Source organism: Amphiprion ocellaris, chromosome 24 (assembly GCF_022539595.1).
Source record: "Amphiprion ocellaris isolate individual 3 ecotype Okinawa chromosome 24, ASM2253959v1, whole genome shotgun sequence".
NCBI lineage: Eukaryota > Metazoa > Chordata > Actinopteri > Pomacentridae > Amphiprion > Amphiprion ocellaris.
The window spans coordinates 11,314,649-11,334,968 of NC_072789.1; the positions used below are offsets into that span (position 1 = coordinate 11,314,649).

The window sequence follows — 20,320 nt, forward strand, 5'->3', positions numbered from 1 at the left end:
TAATTATGCTTTGAGCTGGCGTCCGAGGAATGACACAACAATAAGGAAGTTGCTCGGTAAAGTGATGATGCAGGATTTTACCCCATTCTCCCTAAATGTTAAGGGACACTTTAATTGGGGGCTAAATATGGTCAGTGTGTCTACACAGTCACACCAATTAGGCCAGCGAGCGTACACGTTGGAAAAGTTCATGTCATGTCTTGTAGTTGCTCGTGCGCCACTCTCTTATCTGAAGTTGGCTGAAACAGCAGCTTCGATGCGTAAAATCCTCCGAGAAATGAGCTCTGAGATCATTTGTCTTTGGTGAAAACAAAAAGCGCGACTGGCTGGAGCTGCTTATTATTGTACATGAGATGAATCTGCGGGTTTCTCTTTAAACGGGTATTTGTCCGCTGAGAAGAATGGATGGGCATTTTATCCGCACAGCTAAATGGACTGGTTTTAGGAGATGAAAAAAGAGGTGTTAAGAGGCCAGTCACCCAAATCCACAGCTATTATGCCATTACGCAGGAAAATATGGACAATATAAAGCATAAAAGACCGGGTGGACATTATTTTCCTCTAAACAAACTGTCCTTTGAAGTGTAGTTTTGCTAACTGACGATGTATCCTGTACACCAGGACCACTCTCCAGTTCAGTCCTCCTATCTCATTTTACTCCCTAATAATGGCTTTTATCTTCCACAGCCAGACACTTTTTATGCCCCTCCTGCCCTTTACGTTTTCAGCCCTGGCCTTTTGTCAGTGTTAGTCTGGTGAATATCATCGAGGGTGGAGTGCTTAGCCACTCTGTTTTTTTTTTTTTCTCCCAAGCAGATTATAAAGAAATGCTCGAATGTACGGTTTTTAATTAGAAAAAAAACATTGAGAGACAGCCGTAACTGTGTTTATGCAGGTGCTGCTGAGTGAAACATCTGAGGGAAAACATGAAGGAAGCGCAGCTTTGTGCTCCTGCAATATGATACTGTTTATTCATTCAACCGTCCTTGACTTTGACGAGGTTTGAAGCCACTGAAATGCTAATTATTTCACTAAATGGTGCAAAGCTTTCATGTTTCACCAAGATCTTTTCATTGTAGCAGTCCAGAAAACACAGTGCAAGGATGCAGTTGTGAAAGTTGCTTGCTGAAGAAGCCTCCATTATATATGTGTGTGTCTGCTTGCATTAATTCAGCTCCACTTTATTTCTCACCCCTCTCTTTTTTTTCTTCCCCCCTTCTGACCTACCTTGCCATTATGCGTATATATGCGCTTAATCAGCCGTAGACTTTTGCCACCTTGCCATGTGATTCCCAGTTTTGCATCATTCGATATGCAGCGCTTTTTGTGTGCAGTCGGATTGAATTTTCACACATTTTGTTGTTGTGTTTTGTATTTGGAACTTGAATTCAGATGGATTAAGCTGAGAGTTGTTTAAAAACAGGCACAAAATCCTCTCTTCTAACAAAGTGGTTTAAACGTGCTGTGGTATTTATAAAAAGTCAATAGGGTTCAGCACTTTACAAAAGTACTTGACATTGTAGCTACTCTAAATGTAATGCATGAAAACTGAATCAAATATATGACATGCCGCTCTTCTTTCGAGGTTTCTGTATAATGTGTTTCCTTGTACCGAGGCCTGAGAGTCCTGTTTTTATGATAAACAGGGCTAACCTACATGTCGACAACAAATGCACAGCCTCCCTGTGTGTCTTGTTTATGAGCAGGAGGTAGCATATGCTGCTCCTCACCGGCAGCCTTTCCCACTGCGATCCTCTCCACTCTCCGCTCCCGCCTTAAATACTTCTCGCCAATCACCTTGAGAGCATGAGAGGCGTCTTTGATTTATTGTACCGGCCGGGCTGCTTCTCCATCTTCGACCCCAGCTTGTCACAAGGCGGCTATAATTGGGAGACGCTCATGACCCACCTAACACAGCAGCCCAGTCGGGGGGGCTGGCATCCTTGGGAATTCTCCATCTCTTTCTCTCTCTCTAGCGTTTTTTTTCCTTCTTTTCTCCCGCTTTCTTTCTTTCTCTTCCAGGGAAAGTAGGACATCCAGCAGCTCCATTAATTGTTTTGCCCTTTATATCTCAAAAACAGTAGAGAACAAGAGAGAGAGGAGGGTGGCTGAAGAAATAAAGGACACGGCCTCACCGTCTTTGCGCTCTCCTTGCTTGCAGGAGGCCTCAGCCAGCTTCGCACAGTGGGAGAGGCTGATGAAGGGACTGAGGTCGGGGGTCGTCGCCGCGGACAACCCCTTCACCGAGGTCATGAGCCTGGTCACACAGATGTACAAGCAAACAGCGATTGCAAAGGTAAAGGGAGAGCCGGCGGAGATGTATCGTGTTTTATCTGTCATTATGCAACACATTGTAGCTTTGAAGGGTAAGACTGAGGATACTGTGTGTTTTTCTGAATTCTGCTGGAAAGTACTGTGTGGGTATCCAAAGCCTTCCAGGGTTCCATTGTTGTCCAAATGATCAATGAGTCACACTGCTGCACTGGGTAACTTTTTACTTCATTATCATGAACACATATACTGTAGTTTGTCTTGACTCAAGGCCACATACACCATCCTGCTGCTACATACTCAATGTAGCTGAAAATAGCTAAAATCTGCAGCTGTTTTACTATCTTATTGTGCATTTTTAATAAATAAAACAATATGTTTGTAATTCATATTTAATAGGCCTTCTGCAGGAAATGATTTGAAGAAGTGAAATCAAAATATCGATCTGGATTTAGTGTTTTCATGGACCCCAGCTCACTCTTTAAATCAACACAGTTTAATGTCTAGATACTGAGAATGATATCTCAGCTTGGAGCATTTGTACATAATGTTCTAAAAAAAATCTACTGGTGGTGAGCTGCAGTCCCCATCCAACATTTGCTGTTTTCACCGCGAGCCCTGCTGTTATTTTTATTTCATAGCCAATAAAAATGTTAACTTGTTAGCACCCCAGAAAAAGCAACCTTGGTTTCAGTTTGACCACCATGCATTTATTTCACACAGTGGTTTGTTTTTCAGTATGAGTATGTGGGGGAGCAGACGCACTGTTGCCTTGTACGCACTGTTACAGATATTCACCCTCTCTGCTTTAAAAAAAAAAAGTCTGGTCCTCACTACCAATGTGTGCATTTGTACAAATATCTTTACATACTCAAGAATGCAAAAACAACTAGACATGCTCTAACAGCCATGCCGGGCCAGATTATGTTAACAGTACATCAAATAGCAGAGATGATTGTCAGTTCGTCATATCTGCAGACTTTAAACTGTGGATGCTGTGGACCAAATATTATTGTGAACACCAAATACGGAAGCTTTTTTCTGCTGGTGAAGTGATGCAGAAACGCCAAGTTAAGATGTAGACTTGTCAAGTGCTATTGCTAACCAAACCTAAGGAAATGGGTATCTAAAGGGCTACTAAACTCTCTTGACCTCAACCCAATTGACAGCTGTTGAGGGAATCCTGAACAGTCGCATCTTTACCAGTCTGCCACCAACCACCACGAAACGGCTCAACTCTAGGGCTGTGTGCAGGGAAGATGGAACCATCCACACTCAATAACCTTGCATATTTCATGCCTGAAAGACTGAAAGCCGTGATCAAAGTGAAAGGCGGAAATACCGGTTATTGAATAAATAGATTATATTGCATATTCAGTCTTTGAGCTTTGGGACACGGTGTAGACAAGGCCAGAATCTGATTAAAGAAAAACGAGTGAGTCAATCAGTCAGTGGTTTGATCGGCTTGAAATTCCTACATTTGTTGTCATTAACTGACAATGACTGAGATTCCTTAGAAAATAAGGAGCTCCAAAGTCAAAAGTGACACAGGGAAGCTACTTTTGTATTGCCCCTGGATGCAGAAAAGGGGAGATTGTTAACTCTCATGCTCCTCCTGTACAAAACTCATCAAAATTAGGATGTTTTACATTTCTTTTTAAGCAGAAATCACAAGAATGTTCATCTCATGGTGTTAATAATGTTAACTGAAATTACATTTAACTTGACTCTCTGTGTTACTTATATTAATAATAGTTTATGGAAATTAAATCAGCAGAGATGTGAGAATGTGACAAAAAGTTCTGAGTAATTATTTGCTGAAGCTGGTCTGAAAATATCTCCTCACGTCGTCACACTGGGTAAGCTGCATCTGCCCGCTGTTATGACACCCAGCAACACATGCAGCTAAAAATTCAACAAGCTCTCTGAACACTTTTTGTCTGAAAGATATTTCAGGTGAAGTTATCCCTTATATCTTTACGTAACTGTACAGACTGTTAGATAGCACAGACCACTGCATGAATCACACCATATCACACTGTGCTTTCTACAAATCATGTAAATCATGTAAATGCGTCCTCTAAAGGTTTTTGAACCTCCGGAAGTGTGACGGTTTAAAAATCGAAGCAACATATATGATCCAGGAGAGTTTAAACAGCTGAAAAATTGGCTAAATAATGTCATTTTTATTCATTTTCATGTTTCAGGAAATGGTGAATTGATGGTACAGCATCATTCTCAGAGCGCTTGCCCGACCACTCAGTGAGATCTCATGGGAAAGCATTGCCATGGTAACAGAGCCTAATGGTCACCAGTGAAAGCACTTAGACAAAGTAGGGAGTTATAACAGAGAGATATTATTTAGTTGCGTCCAGCCTGGCATGATTACACCTTATATCAAAGTTACACACCGCACTAAAATAGCATCTCTGTGATGCTGTTGCTATGGAAACTCGGCCGGCTCTCAGTTTGAAGTGATGTTTTTTTCTTTAATGAGAGAGAAATAAGCAGTGTGAGAAGGTGGCTGGATACAGTTTGAGCAAAGCTGGGGTCAGTGCAACTACTGACGAGAACCTAACATGTATTTACATTTCCTCTTCCTCAGTGGAAACATTTTTCTAGCTTTTCAACCTCTGATCTGCTTCTAGGCTCACTAATGTTGATGCTAAGAGAACAGGCAGTTCCTCGGTCTCTTCTATTTGTAGTTAAGTAAACAGTTCCTCCAAATATAGTATCCCTCTCCGATCATCTGCCATGTTCGAGGACCGGCATTCCTCTCAATTAGCCCAACGCCCTCAGCCATGAGGAGCATGGCCCCGAGGTTAACGAAGACCGGAGATAACCACAGAATGCAATCATCGACACGCTACTCGCTCAGCCTGCCTCCGAGCTTGGATCTCTTTTGCGCTTGGTGTTGTTTGCTGATTGGATTTCTGCTCAGTTTAGCCTAACACTGGACCTCCTTTCATTACAAAGCCCCCCGCCCACTCACCCACCTCAAAGCCGATACTGCCGGCCGAGTCTCATTTCCTCTCCTATTGGTTCTCAGAGTCAGACACACTTTCTCTACTTTAGAAAAAAAAAGAGCCTTTTTTTCTTCTTTTTTGGATCACCGGGAGGGGTGGAATGGTGAGATAGATTCACACATCTATGTCACTCTGACGAGCATCACGGCCCCTGCCTGCCTGCCAGTTCGCCTGGCGACGGAGCTGCCAAACGCCTTTGGGGTATTTTTGTTGCTTTACCCGCCAAGCATCTGCTCCCAATTACCCAGAGAGGACAGCTCTGATGCTGGACTTTAAAGCAAGCTAACGGGCCGCTTCAGACAGCCGAGAAGTTTGTGCACTAATTAAACTCAGCGGAAGGAAGCCGGCGAAGCCAAGCCGTCAGTAATGAGGACCCCCCAGATCAGAACAGGGTCGGCAGGCCTGGCGGAGAGATTCATTATCAGGCACATCGGCTAATTATCAGCAAGGCAAAGCAGAGGTTCTCCCACCAGAGCAGGTGTGATGGCTGCAGAGGTTGTCAGGTTGCAGGAGGTGTGGAGATTATAGAGGTGGGATTCACACCACAGAGGAAGGCCTGTCTCCAAAACCGTCTAGTAAGGGCTCTGTTTGACTCAAATCAAACCTCAGTATTTCTCACTAGTTGGTGCTATTCTTGGCTGCTTTATGGCCTGGGGCTCTGAAATGAGCCGAGGCCGGATGCTCAATGACACGCTCATACAGCACATGCACTCCAGCTTTGCAGAAGGTAGCGGGAACGGCCACAGCCATCACAGTGTGATCGCTGGGCAGCAGCGCATGGTGAAATGATAGATACGGATACCTGCAGGGTACAGTTAACTCGCTCGCTCTTGTGCTGTTTACTTTTTTAGATTGTTAGCTTCACGCTGTCAATCAAGGTCGGAGGCTTCGGCAGAAACAAGCAAAAGTCTGTAAAATTTGGTCTGTGATGTTTTTAAGGCTTTGTTGCCTTTTGGCTTCATAAATAAAACAATACGAACAGGTAAAAAAAAAAAGTGCCAGGCATGAATAAAAACACGGTTATGTAAGGGGGAAAAAAAAGTCCACAATGAAATAGTTGAGGAGCTGAACTTTTACTTACTGCATTAATTTTGGGCTGCAGCTGTCACTTTGACAGGTAACCAGCCTAATATATCTTTTTAGCAGTGTTTGCAAGACCTAGAAAATGTAAAAAGGTCTGAAGGCAGTCACATAGACAGTAGAGTCTCCTAAAATATCACCCCAGTCAAGTAGATTCTTACCCTGATAGTGACATTATACTTAATTTCTTACTTCTGCTGTAGAAAAGTGTTGAAACCCAACAATAAAGCTGGAATTTGTACGTAGTTTTTGGTAATTTAGGGGTTTATCTGCCTGTGAAAAGGTAAATTTTGTTGTTTCTGGTGTGACCAAATCAAAAAAATAAAGAGCGTGCACACCAATCATATCGCCAAGTTGTGAGCTATTGATTTGCTCTCGCTATCTTCGAGCTGACAAATGCGCCCCAGTCGCTCTGTGTGCTCTCTCCTTTTAAAGTCTGGATCTCTGGCATTCAATAGAGAATCGATCACACAGAAAGGATGCTGCGGTGATTAATTGACTTCTTCACTGATCTAGCCGGTTCCTCTGTGTGTGGTCGGCCGGTGAAGTGATGGATTCAGTAGCTCTCTTTCATCTGTGTCTATTTCTGTGTGTGTGGCCAGGCGGGAGCTGTGAAGGACTACATTAAGATGATGCTGGAGGCAGAGCAGCTGAAGTTCCTGGTGTTCGCCCACCACCTCACCATGCTGCAGGCCTGCACCGAGGCCGTCATCGAGGCCAAGGTAACCTCAGGCGGTCCGCAGGCAACTGGATCTTCTAAAATGTGTTAAAGGTGCGGTAAGCAGCGGCCGTGGTAGTGTCTGTAGGAGATACAGCAACACTGGCGTGAAGAGTTTGGGAATGATTTAAAATTCCAAACAGAGCACTGCCTCAAATGTAAGTTTTTCAAGCAAGAGTTCACAAAAGAATCGCTCAATCCATAATACACTGCTGACAGAACAGAGTGTTCCATATTACACATACTGCATTCAGACTCATTGACCTCTTCACCCCCAACCTTTTGGACCTCCATAACAGAGCATACACACGACTGATTTTTCACCCTGCTGCAATCGGAACGCACATACAGGATTCTTGGACACATCTGTACAAGTCCTGCCTCATTTGCCATAGCAGCTTTGAACACAATACCCCGCTGATTACAGGGACGCACTTATCTATTTATGGATGATTATAGATGATCCTGTGGGAGTACATGTATGTGCTTTTTTGACACTCGTGCTAAGTACAAGTTCTAGGAGCAGGTTGAAAAAAATAACACTAAATTTGTGCTTAAAGCTCTAAGGATGTCCCCTCTGGGTCTGAAAAGTGCATCCAATCCTGAAATGCCTTCAACTTGCATTCTTTCTAACAGCCAGCAGGGGGCGACGCTTTTGGTTGCAAAAATTAGTCCAAGTCTATGTAAGTCTATGAGAAAATGACCCTATTTTCACTTGTTTTATTACCTCACAAAGCATTATGCATATTTTAGAAATTACCAATTAACATTTAGAGTAAAAGGAGGTTTCTTTCCACTGCAGGAACTCGTAGTAGGTGGGAGGTACAGTGTTTATAACAGCCCCAGAATCGGCCCTTTTAGCCTTTCAGTTTCCATTGTGGTGTAGGATTGGACACCTTCAGCGGCTATTTTAACTTCGACTGTGGCAAAACAACAACGAATAGTATTTATTGGATGCAGCTGAAATTCTTTAAGTACAAAGAAGATAGAGCGATGAAGAGTTTATGTTAGCCGATATGGTGAATTTTATGAGAATCTTTCGAACAGAGTTTAATCATTCAACGTTGTCTTTACAGTGCGTGACCAATCAGTGTAAAGTGAATTTTTTTAGGGCCATGTAGAAGTACCTACCCTGGTTTAAGGCGGGGATATCTTGTAGTTGGCAAGTCCTCGAGTTCAGTCAGATCCTCCCCTTGCTAGTCATGTCTGATTTCAAGACACCAAAGCGGCCAAATTTCCCACTTGACAGTAAAGAATGAATGTCCATGAAGCAGCCATGCCAGTATTTTGTATACAGCCTGTGTTTACACTAGTAAGCTTCTAATGTGAGCTGCTGTAAGAGATGACTTTGCTCGCAACACCTTTAGAAAAGTGTAATAAATCGTTTGCAAAGTCACATCAGTGGAAACAAGGAGTCAGCTGCATGTTTCACCAAGCTGTCCTTTTAAGCTCATCGAGGCAGGAGTATATTGTGTTTATATAAGGGCTGTCAAAATTAACGGATTGCAGATGAATCCATCATCATGATTAATCTCATTAACAATTTGAATGCAATTAAATGACTCAAAGTCCCTGAATTGTCTCTGGCAGCGCATTTCGGGCAGTTTGTCCAAGTAGATTTACCTTCGAACATGCAAAAATAGGCAGTTCATCCGGCAGTGGCAGAAACTTTTTATTTATTTTCATTTTTTAAAATTTTTATTTAATTTTTTTTTAATTTAATTATTTTTCTGGCAGTGGCAGAAACTTTTTTATTTTTAATTTTTATTTTTAAAATTTTTTATTTAAATTTTATTTATTTTTTTCTGGCAGTGGCAGAACCTTTTTATTTATTTTTATTTTACTTTTTTATTTCTGGCAGTGGCAGAACCTTTTTATTTATTTTTATTTTATTTACTTTTTTATTTCTGGCAGTGGCAGAACCAACCAACTCGAAACAGAAGATGCTAAACAGCAATTTGGTTGTCTTCGTGGATGTTTATCGGCAAAAGGAAACACGATTAACATAGACTAAAAATGAATGATACTTAATCGTGATAAATCAAAATTAATCCACAGCAAACCTGTGATTAGTCTGATTAGAAATTTTAATCATTTGACAGCAGTAGTTTTTCTTATTGTTGAAATCACATTGGTAGGTTTTATCGAACACTAACTAGGTGAAAATATTTTGTAACAATGAAGCCTTACTTGTTTCTATATGTGTGTGGTGCAGTTTAATTCCATGTAAATCCTGACTAAGTTTAATTTTTTTGGGTTGTCCAAGTAAAATTAATGTCACATCACAGCATGATGACAATAAAAACACACAACACCTGTAGCTTCCACTTTGTTAGAGCATCTGCATCGACCAGGACAACTAGTTCTGAAGTGAAACCATCATGAGGCTGTTCTCAGGCACAGCTGGGCTTTACCTTAATCCTAACACATCTCAGTTTAGCATGTTGTTAATGAGCACTAAGCATGATCTACAGCTGAGGCTGATGGCAGTGTTATTAACCAAAGTACTGATGTCATGGTGACGAAAAAGGAAACGTTAAGGGATCTCAGAAAATTATCACAGTTTATTCTGAGGGGCACATGTTTGTCCATCCACCTGTCAAGATATTTCACTAAATTCCACAAAGATGAACCTCCCAGTGGCCTAAAATAGAAGTCGGCATTCTTCCATGAGTCAGCCTAGCCATCTCCTCCCTAAAAGGTCCTGGTAATTCATGTGCTTGATTTCAATGAGGAAAATGTAAGCAAACGAAATACAACTGTCAGTTTAACGATGTGACACTTACTGCACATAACCATTAATTTTCTTTCTTATTCTGTTCATAATTTCAGAGTTTTTGTCAGCTCTGATCAGTCAGGTTCCTGTGCACTGAGCATTTTGAACACTGTTAAAAAGCTCCAATCTGGTTTCTTAAAACCTCTGAGAGGTGGTTTGAATTGAACTACAGTTTGTGTAATTCTTGCACTATCAATCACTTTTCAACAAGAGGGAGCACTGTTTTCATATGGTTGGTATTTCATTTTGGCACAAATGTTTACTCCTGTCATTTCCATTCAACATTTTATCGTTTTTTTCTCCAGCTGCAGAGACCCCAATTGCCTATTAAAGGTAACCTGGAAGTACTAAATGTGCATAGTGTATTCATATTTCACTCCTGCTTCCTGGCTTACTCGAGGTAATTGGCCCCCATGCTTAAATTTTATTCCTTTATCCATAGTCCTGCTGTGTTTATAAGTCAAATCTCTGTCATAGCTGAGATTAACTTCGACAGAGTACTGAGCTCTAAGTGCACAACTTGGGCTTGTACTTACAGCAGATGTTAGTAGTCATGAATTATTTCAGTCTCACGCCTTTGAGCTAAACTCATGTCTACAGTTTAATACAGGTGCAATATTTAGGTGATTAACAAATTATGTTTTGAAAGTTTTCTATTAACGATGACCGAATACTTGAAAGAAACTCCTTTTTCTCTTCCCTCAGAAAGTAAACTTTACTTTCTGAACTCATCTTCCAAGTTTTTCTCAAGCGATCACAAGCAAATGATATCTTTTAGCTTGTCGCAGGCAACCTGTGAAAGAGCTCACGTGTGCGTTTGCGTATGTGTGTGTCTGTGCGTGTCGCAGGGGTCGAGGAAGTGTCGGTTAAATGTAATGTAGCGGTGCGACGTGTGATAGCACATTCCTCCTTGAGACGCTCGCTCTCTGGTGCGTTCACACTCACCAATTAGCAGAGATGAGCTAAAAAAGGAATGACAGGCAACGAACAGTGATGAGGAGCCTGGCAGAGACAAGCAACTGTGCTCCAATCACAGCGTTATCATTGTTTTAATGCTCCACACGTTACTGTATTTCACCTGGTTGCAGGGTTTATTTAATCAAACCGTGAATGTTAGTGGTTAACTAATAAATAAAGTGCTCTAAATCAAGAGATAGACAACAGCAGGTTGAGGCCTTGAGATGTTGTTTCGTACTCCTAGTTCTCTATTTGTTTGACCTTTAGTTTTCTGATAAAAGTCTAGCAGACCTCTGTTCTTTCCCAGCAAGGTTCTCCTTCATATTCATGCAGTTGCGGTTCTATTCCCATGTGGGAGCGGCACAGTGCGAACGCTGCCGGCCACTGTGCAGCTCCCCAGGACCGATGGACCTGAATCAAAAGAGTGGCGTCACCACAGCGCATTAGCGGCTCTGTGAATGTCAAGTTCAAGTTCAGGTTTAATGAACATGCAGGCGCCGCTCTCTTTGTTTGGTGTTTTTAAATGTTACAAAATATGGTGTGTTTAGTAGTGTTCTCGTTTAATTTGCTGTAAGTAATTCATCACAGCGCCCCTGCACATGTTCTCTCTGCTGTCTCCATTCACACGTCTGTCATTGAAATATCTACAGTGTAGCATGCAGGTTAATAAAAAGCTACACTCTTTTAGTGTCCCGGCACAATCTGCACCAGCTTTTTACAGGCAGACAACACTCTCTTTTTAAATAGCGTGAACCTTGACTCAGTTCAGTTCAAGGTGCAGGCAGCCACCTGGCTACCTGATCATTCTTTAACTGTGTACACATAAAGGACAACATTTCCACTGTTGGAAAATAACACCCTCATCCGTTTCCACATGAAGACTGCCATTCACAACCAAATAAATACATCTTTGCTCAGTTAAAGGCACCCAGTAGTTTTGCTAAAAGATCTGGTACACAGACTGCACGTAAAAGATGGACGTAGTCGACAGGGTGTGAAAAGTGAAACTAAAACCCGTAAACCTGCATTCTTTCTAACAGCCAGCAGGGAGCGACTGAGCAAAAAAACATCTAATTGTTAAGAAGTCAATGAGAAAAAGACAAAAATACTCATTTTTTGGGCTCGTTTCTCTCATGAATTTACGATCTCACTTGTTTCACAACTTCTTCAGTTCAACCATGTGCTCTTTTAGCTCTGTTTAGTCTCCACCAACCTGTGGTAGAAATATATAATATCTCTTTAGCTGCTAAAATGTGCTCTAGATTTATTAGCTGGTTGCTAACTTTGTATTACATGTACACTACCAGTCAAAAGTTTGGACACACCTTCTCATTCAAAGCTTTTTATTTCATCATTTTATACATTGTAGATTAATATCAAAACTATGAAAGAATACATATGAATTATGTTGTAAACAAAACAGTGTTAGTCTTCAGTATTTATTTAAAATGTAGAAAATAATACAAATAAATAAAAAGCATTGAATGAGAAGGTGTGTCCAAACTTTTGACTGGTAGTGTAGCGCGAGGCAGAAAAAACACAATAGATACAGTATACTGTATATTGGAACTTCCTTTTTAAAATTAGCTGACCTCTTCTGCTACAAACAAATCTGATAATAACACCGCATACTTGTCTCAAAACCAAAACAATAAGCTAAAAGAGACAAAAAATGTTTTACATACTTGAGAGGAACTGCAGCGATGAATGGTAATTCCTGGAAGGTACATTGTTAATAGTGACTCCTTTCACATCACACATGGTCATTGTATTGTTGATATGAACAAAATAATATATATTAGTGCAGCTTTAATCCCTTGAATGAAATAGAAGTGACATTGGGTGTCATTGTGTGGTTTAGCAGTGCTCAACCATCGTTTGTGAGCTGAATTGCCCTCTGAAAATGTAAACGCTGTGGTGTCTGACAGGCAGGTTACGTCCGAATTGACGGCAGGGTGTCATCATCAGAACGAATCCAGTTGGTCCACAAGTTCCAGAGCGACCCAGAAACCAGAGTGGCCATCCTCAGCATCCAAGCAGCTGGTCAGGTATCTATAGATACAACAACACACAGACGCTCTGCGTTGAACCACTCTTTGTATTTCATTTTGAGTTTGAAAGCATCCTGAAACGCAAACATGATATATTTTCCTGACTGTAACCACTGAAAACAAAATCTACTATTTAAGTAAACTCTCATATATCTTCCACTACTCGTTTAGCCTAGGTCTGCTTGGCTATAATAAGGAAATAAAGTGTCATGCTGCTGTAATGCAACAATAAATAGGGTGAATAGAGTCATTTAGTACGTATTATGAATAATGATGACTGTTATTGTAGTCACTGCAGTGAATCACAATCAAGGTTTGTTCAAGTACGAATAAATATTAAATATGTGCTGCGCTCTTAATAATAAACTTCATCTTGTTAACATCAAATATTCTGAGTGACCAAAAAGGTGCAGAAATATCATGCGTTCCAATCAAAAGAAGTGAGTGCTTGAAACACTTACACAGTAATTAGCTGATAATATTCAGTTATTAAAAAGGATTTCACCAAATTAAAATTGACTGAATGTGGGCTGGAGTGTTCCATTTGAGGTGTTTTTGCCCTTATTACTGTGTATATGTGTGTGTGTGTGTGTGTTTGTGTCCTCTTCAGGGTTTGACCTTCACCGCTGCCAGCCACGTGGTGTTTGCTGAACTCTACTGGAACCCCGGCCACATCAAGCAGGCTGAAGATCGCGCCCACCGCATCGGGCAGACCTCCTCCGTCAACGTGCACTACCTCATTGCCAAGGGCACCTTTGACACCTTCATGTGGTCCATGCTCAACAAGAAGGTAGCGTGGGTGACCTCATGCTAGAAAACTGGGAGGAAATTTATGCAAAGCTGCTTAAGCATTTGCTGATGTCATATTTAATTTGAATGATAAATCAATTCTGTTGCTCCTAGACTGATTAGCCTTTTCAGTCTTTTCATTTCAATGGAGGTTTTGACGGCATATGCAAACATAGCTTACCTGAAGAATCACTGGAAGTTTGTAAATGAGCGGCATTTTAGACCAGAACAAATGGACTTATCAGCTACACCTTTACTTTATGACCAGAAATGTTGTGTACACGAGAGATAAACAAATAATAATCCAGCCATAATCACTAGTTCATGCTAGCATTGAAAAATACATGAATAACCGCAGTTTTTATCAACTGTTTCTCCTCATTTTGCTCGTATCTGTTCCACTCTACGTGTCTCTGTTTCCACTTTTCATGGAACTGGAGTGGGCCATGTTTGGAAACAGATACACAAAAACTGGAACTCAACAGACACAAGTGGAGAAGGAGAAGAATGAAGAACCTCAAAACAGCAATATAGTGTCGTGGAAATGTGCTATCATCATCAAACACAGAAAACGCAAAACACTTTGCGGCGTCGTTGGCAGATTAAATATTGTAGAATAACCGAGATTGTCCAGAAACCCAAAAGAGAAGTACAAATAGAACGTCTTTTAAAGTGAACAAACGGTCAGAAATTCCCTTTAATGGTCAATATTAGGGCCCGACCAATTTATGGGCCGGTCAATTATAGTCCTTTTCAAAATAACTGTCATCGGCTGGAGTTTTGCTGATTAAATGTCATAAAATGTCATAAAACAGTAAATCCTGTTCAGTACTTGTCTAATACATGTAGCCCTGACTCCATTCAGTCCTCAGTAACATACACCTTTGCCATGTGTCATGACGAGTGACGCCTGCTTCGTTGCGTCCTACTTTTCATTTACGTTGCATTGCTAAAGTTGTGCTAACGTAGCTTAAGTTACTCTGTCTGTTTCTGTTAGAAATAACATCGCTGTAGCTATGCCAGCCTAGCATAGCGTTAGCTAACAGCTTAAACGCCAGTAAATAACTGCAGAAATAACTTAAGTGTACGAAATATTTGAGAGTATAGAACGAGTGTTCATCACTCTGTCAACTGCGTGTTAAGACGCATTTAAGGAGGCCCAAAAAGTTCAGATGATTAACATTACTGTCCGTCTTCAGAAACCGTCCTGCTGTCACTCTTAGTTTTACTTTGTCAGAAAATATTATAACACAGTGAGCCAGGCTGGAACAGCAACTCACTGTGTGTGCTGTTATGGAGGAACATTAGTGTCGGACTATGTGTGACCATTATATATTTAAAATGCAACTCTGTCAAAGATGACATGTTGTACATCTGAGAAAGGCGTCTCTGGTTTTTATTTTGGGTCTTATGAGTCCTGGCTTCATGGCAAAGAAAATAATGGAGTAGAAAAAATGTGATTTAACATTAAAGGGCATCAAAAGGCTGGAGAAACAATGTTTTGCCAGTAACTTCACCTGTACTATAATCTGCCTCTAATTTGCAGCAGCAAGAAATACAAGACAAGATGTATTTCATAACTCATTAATATACTGACTCTTTTTTTAAGGTTTCATAATTTCCCAGAGGTTTAATGCTTTGTTGCATGTTTTTGTACTTGAAAATTCCTCTCTGCTCTAAAGCAAAACAAATCCTAAAGGACGACATATTGTAAAACAGTAAAATGTTCTGCCTGTAATTCATATCTTTGTTATTATAAGCATTAAAGGACCAAAAAAGCTATTTTATTTATTATATATTTTTTAAATTAATCGGCCGATTAATCGGTTATCAGTATTATTTTTTTTGCCAAATATCGGAATCGGCATCAGCCTCAAAAAATCCATATCGGTCAGGCCCTAGTCAGTATATCAGTTATATCAGTTTCCAGACCATATTAGTTCTTCTTCCTCAACCAGAAACCTTTACCTTTTCATCCTTTGGCAGTTCTCCAACAGTAAGCTGAGCTACATGACAGTTACTCTGCTTACAGAAATACTTCTCCAGCAGCAAAGATATATGGACACGAGGTCCGTGTAGGTTCCATGTTGGATCATGACTGACGACTAAACTAGTTGTCCGTCCGTCAATCTATTCGCTACACTTGCTTTTTCTGTAGAGGGTCACCGGGGACTGGAGCCTTTTCTAGCTGACAGTGAGCGAGAGGCGGTGCACACTCTGGACAGGTCGCCAGTCCATCACAGGACTAACACAAAGAGACAGACCAGCACGCACGCTCACACTCAGTGACAATTTAGAATCACCAATTAACCTGCTGCACATCTTTTCAAACTGTGAGAGGAGGCTGGAGAAAACCGACACAGAACTCGACAAGCAGATTACAAACTATAAACATTTGGCTGTGAGGCTACAGTTCAAACTGCTGCTGCCCAAACTAGTGCGACGTCACAAAATTATTCTCATATACATCCACATTAACCTGAGATTTATTGTGAGCACAGGCTTTGTGAAAACAGCTTCCAGTCATCAAGCGTTTTGGAGAGGAGGAGGGCTTTAAATACCCCTGTCTGCTCTGAAAAACATTTAGTTATATACTGTCTGTCACTGAAGTTGATTTGCATGTGAGAACAGACTTTGGGGATTTACATTAATAATCCCAGCTGTCAAGATTTCTAATTAAAACGATTCCACTAAAACATTTTTCCTCTGTCCAAGATACATCATCATACAGTTTGCTGATGAAACAAAAACATGAACAAAAGAGAAGACTGTTTGGAAGAAACTGAATGTCCTGTGTCCTTCAGGAAACTGTGACGGGCAGCACTCTGAATGGTAGGAAGGAATACCTGAAGGCCGCCGAAGGCGACAAGGACAAATGGGAGTTTCTCAGCTTTGCGAACATGTGGACGCCAGGCGAGATGGTGCTGCCTCTGGAGGGAAACTCAAGAGATGCCAAAGATGATGTGTTCTTCACTCATGTGAGTCAGCTGGGAGAGTTCACAAGAAACACCAGTAGTAAAGCATTGTTTTACTTTCACTTTAGGTTCATTCTGGGACGATTAAAATGACAAAAATGAACAGAGATGAGTAGCTCGAGCCCCTGTCCCTAGACAAATCACAGCATAAAGTAAAGTGGATTGAGTGGAAGGTGATAAAGTCCTTCATATGGGGTATTATTGTGGCAATGATATTTGAAAATGTGCGTTGAAACTTTGGGAACTGGATAGATTTGTGAGTGTGATGCAAAAATCTGAAAATGTGTCGCAAGTGCAAGTTTACTCTGCTCGCATTTGTGCACACAAATGAGTAAAATTTACAGAAGCTGTGAATATATAATGTCAATGATTGTAATTTTGTGTCAGTAGGTGCTTGAATTCAGTAACAGGTGCTGTGAGGAATGGTCATGATGGCATGAGGAGAGTCGTTATGTAGGTTCCAATTAAACATTCCTCTCTCCACGCACCACATTCCAGATAAAATCCACTGGGCCACTCGTGAAAGTTGTACTGTTTACTCAAATCTTCAAACAACAAAAACATAGTGTACAAAATAATTCTTCTTTTTCTAAAATCCAGGAAATATTCCAAGGCAATCCAAAAAAATAAGAAAACAGAGGTCAAAAAAACTGTGTGGCTTCCCTCTCTATGCCTGATAGCTGACTACTTTACCACAGCCACTGTTCCCATAACTGAAGCTACCGCACTTTAACTGTTACACATTAACTTAAATGCATTTAGCCTCCTACAAGTTAGCTCTAGATAGATTAAAAAAAATGCATTTACAGATTGCATGACACTTTATACATGGTGGGTTACAAAAGGAATATTGTCCCATTGTGCAAAATTTGTGATCCAGATTGGAAGATGTTGTATCTTTTGAAAGCTGTTAGAGTTTTAATGAACTGAAAAGCTTTTCTCTGCCAAGTTATTGTGTGTCATTGTGTAATTTTCCATTATTATTTTCTTCCTCACAAGGACACAAGTTCATCAGAAAGTGTTGCTTTGTATTCTTTAAAAGGCTGAAATGGCTTCTTTGTGACAGTGACAACAAAAGTGAAACTCGTGTCATGGATGTTGCATGATGCCGCTTTATAGGCGGATTGAAAACCGTACTCCGCTGAGACAAAAACTAATCTGAGCGTGCATCTTTTTTTTTCTTAGTTTGAGAAAGACAAGCAGCACGACATCCGTTCCTTCTTCTCCCCGAGTGCCAGCAAGGAGAAGAAAAGGAAGCGAACGGAAGATGAAGAAACATCTCCCTCCATGTCCTCGGAGACGTCTGCCACGCCAGCTGGCAGTAGAGCGAACTCTGAACAGGAGAACAGTGAACAGTCCTATTCCCAAACCTCCACCACACCTGACCAGGATTTCTCCCCGCAGCAGAAGAGGCTGCGGACGTCGCTGTCCAGCCCGAGCCCCGGAGCTCGATTCGGGGGGAAGCGGAGGTCGACGGCGGGGAGCGTCGGCTCCAGCAGCCCCGGCGCTCTGGCCTCCTTAATGGCTCCACGAAAGCTGTCAGAGCCTGATCCTGGTTTAACGTGGAGCTGTGGGGCCTGCACCTACTCCAACAGCAGCCTGTTGCCTTACTGTGAGCGCTCTTCCTCTGCTGCCGGGTCAGGTAGGATGAAGCAACAAGTAATAACTAATCATCTGATCTACCCCCACTTTACTTTAATTCACCAACTTCATTTCCCTGATTGCAAATCACACTGGATTGTATTAAGAAAACAACAATAATTCACTCATCTCTTGCTTGAAATGAAGCACCTGAAGCTAAAAATCCATTCATCGCTTTATTTTCCTTCCTGTCAATATCAATCGTAGCAGTCTGTTGACATAATACTTTTGAACAGCATTACAGATTTCACCAGATGGAGATGCGTGATAGAGAAAGATGGAGGCAGGCTCGCCAGAGTCTGAAATAGCACTGTTCGGAGAATATTGTCTGTCTGTCTCTCTCTCTCTCTCTCTCTGCAGATGACAAGGACACAGTATAATTCTCACCTGTCAAGCTGAGAGAGAGAGAGAGAGAGCAGGCGTCTACTATTGCTGCAAACGTCTCATACAAAGTTGGGAAAAGTTGAGCTGGCTCTAGCTGATATCTCTGACAGCCTATGATTGTATCTTGCAAAAGAGAGGGGAGGGAAGTCGTTATGACCTGGCAAACTGCAGGTTCAGGCTCTTTAAATGTCTGAGACCTATCAGATCGGTTGAGAAATGACTTGGGGGGTAAAAAAAAAATCCCGGATGGGGTTCACTGGCGGTAATGTTTAGACAGCATCAGTTTACCGCTTTCATTAAAACATATCTCCTTCTGCATTTTATCCAATCCGGACAAATGCTGAAAATCATACAATCACATACTTCACAGTCTTAATGAAATCATGTTTTATAGCTTCTTCTGAAACTTGTAAAAGTTAAAGACATTCAAATATAGCAAGAACACTGGTTAATTAACACCACATTTAGATGAATTCACAGTTTCAGAATAATTCTGCATCGAGATGACTCGTAGAGAAGTAATTCTTAGGTGAGCATAGCCTCCTGCCCTCAGGCTGCCGACCCGCTGAGGAAGAGGAAAAAGATGTTTTAGTGTCTGACAAATACAGCCTTTTATATTTCGTGCTGAAATGAAAATTACTTGTAGGAGAAAAGTAATTAGAAAAAATGCATTTACCATTAAAAGCCATTTTGTTTGCACTACAATTAGAAGTCCAGTGACAGGCTAATTGAGTTTTACACACCTTGCCTAGAAGAATAGTTCAGAGTAGAATTAAGAATTTTAGAAAAAAATTTTTTTTTTTTTTTTGGCAGAGTTAAAGGATCAACACATAGGAAGAGAGCAAATGATGACCAGAGACAATCGAACGTCAGTGAAATTCATCAACAAGTCATGTTGAAAGGTGAAAAAAATGTTGGCAACATTACATCTAAACAAATCTAAACTCCGAGGCAACCACCAGTAGGAGCAAAGGATACCGGTAATTACCAGATGACGCCATTATTGAATTCCCCAAATGTTTATCACAATGAAAAAAATTTTTTTTCACCAATTTCGTTGGATTTACACAATGACAGATAAAAGCCTCTCCAAAAATGTCTATGACTTTCAAAAATGGAGGAGCAAGCTTGCTAAATTGTTAGCCTTGTGCTCTTTAGGCAGGGATAGCAGCATCCAGGGTGCCTTTGCATTGCAGCAGTGTTTTTGGTGATCACAAAGGTCTTCTCACATCGTAATCAGACGCTCATGAGCTCCATTAGAATAACAGCATAAAAATCACCCTTAAACACATACAAAGTACATATGCTTTGCACATTGTCACATTTTGTAAAATTTTAAGATTGATATATATAATCCGCTGCAGTAGGGACTGAAGCCTCTGTATTGTAATATAGGATCTGTACCACGTCTAAGTATAGAGTAAATATTGGCTGTGCTGATGGTCTGTTGTCTGCTGTTCTGCTCTTAAAACACACACAGTACAAACAACCAGTACCTCAGCTTTTGAGCAGCACACCCACACACTCACACACCCCCCCTTTTTTTTCCAACAAAATTCACCCCCCATTTCATGCTCAGCTGCAGCAGATGCTTGATAACTATTCAGCAATCACACTCTCTTCTTTGTCACAAGCGGCGCTCTGCATTCACA

The 20,320-nt window shown here is 41.0% G+C and overlaps 1 protein-coding gene across 6 annotated transcripts in view; it reads left to right on the forward strand.

The window, feature by feature from the left end:
- The window catches only part of zranb3 (zinc finger, RAN-binding domain containing 3), a 124,696-nt gene that overhangs the window by 27,675 nt on the left and 76,701 nt on the right, over positions 1-20,320 (forward strand). For all 6 annotated transcript variants that reach the window (XM_035952966.2, XM_055008139.1, XM_023280625.3 and 3 more), the window contains 6 exons: positions 2,162-2,296; positions 6,980-7,099; positions 12,757-12,876; positions 13,490-13,669; positions 16,473-16,646; positions 17,829-18,285. In XM_035952966.2, the coding sequence (XP_035808859.2) occupies positions 2,162-2,296; positions 6,980-7,099; positions 12,757-12,876; positions 13,490-13,669; positions 16,473-16,646; positions 17,829-18,285 (1,186 nt within the window). The remainder of the gene's footprint in view (positions 1-2,161; positions 2,297-6,979; positions 7,100-12,756; positions 12,877-13,489; positions 13,670-16,472; positions 16,647-17,828; positions 18,286-20,320) is intronic.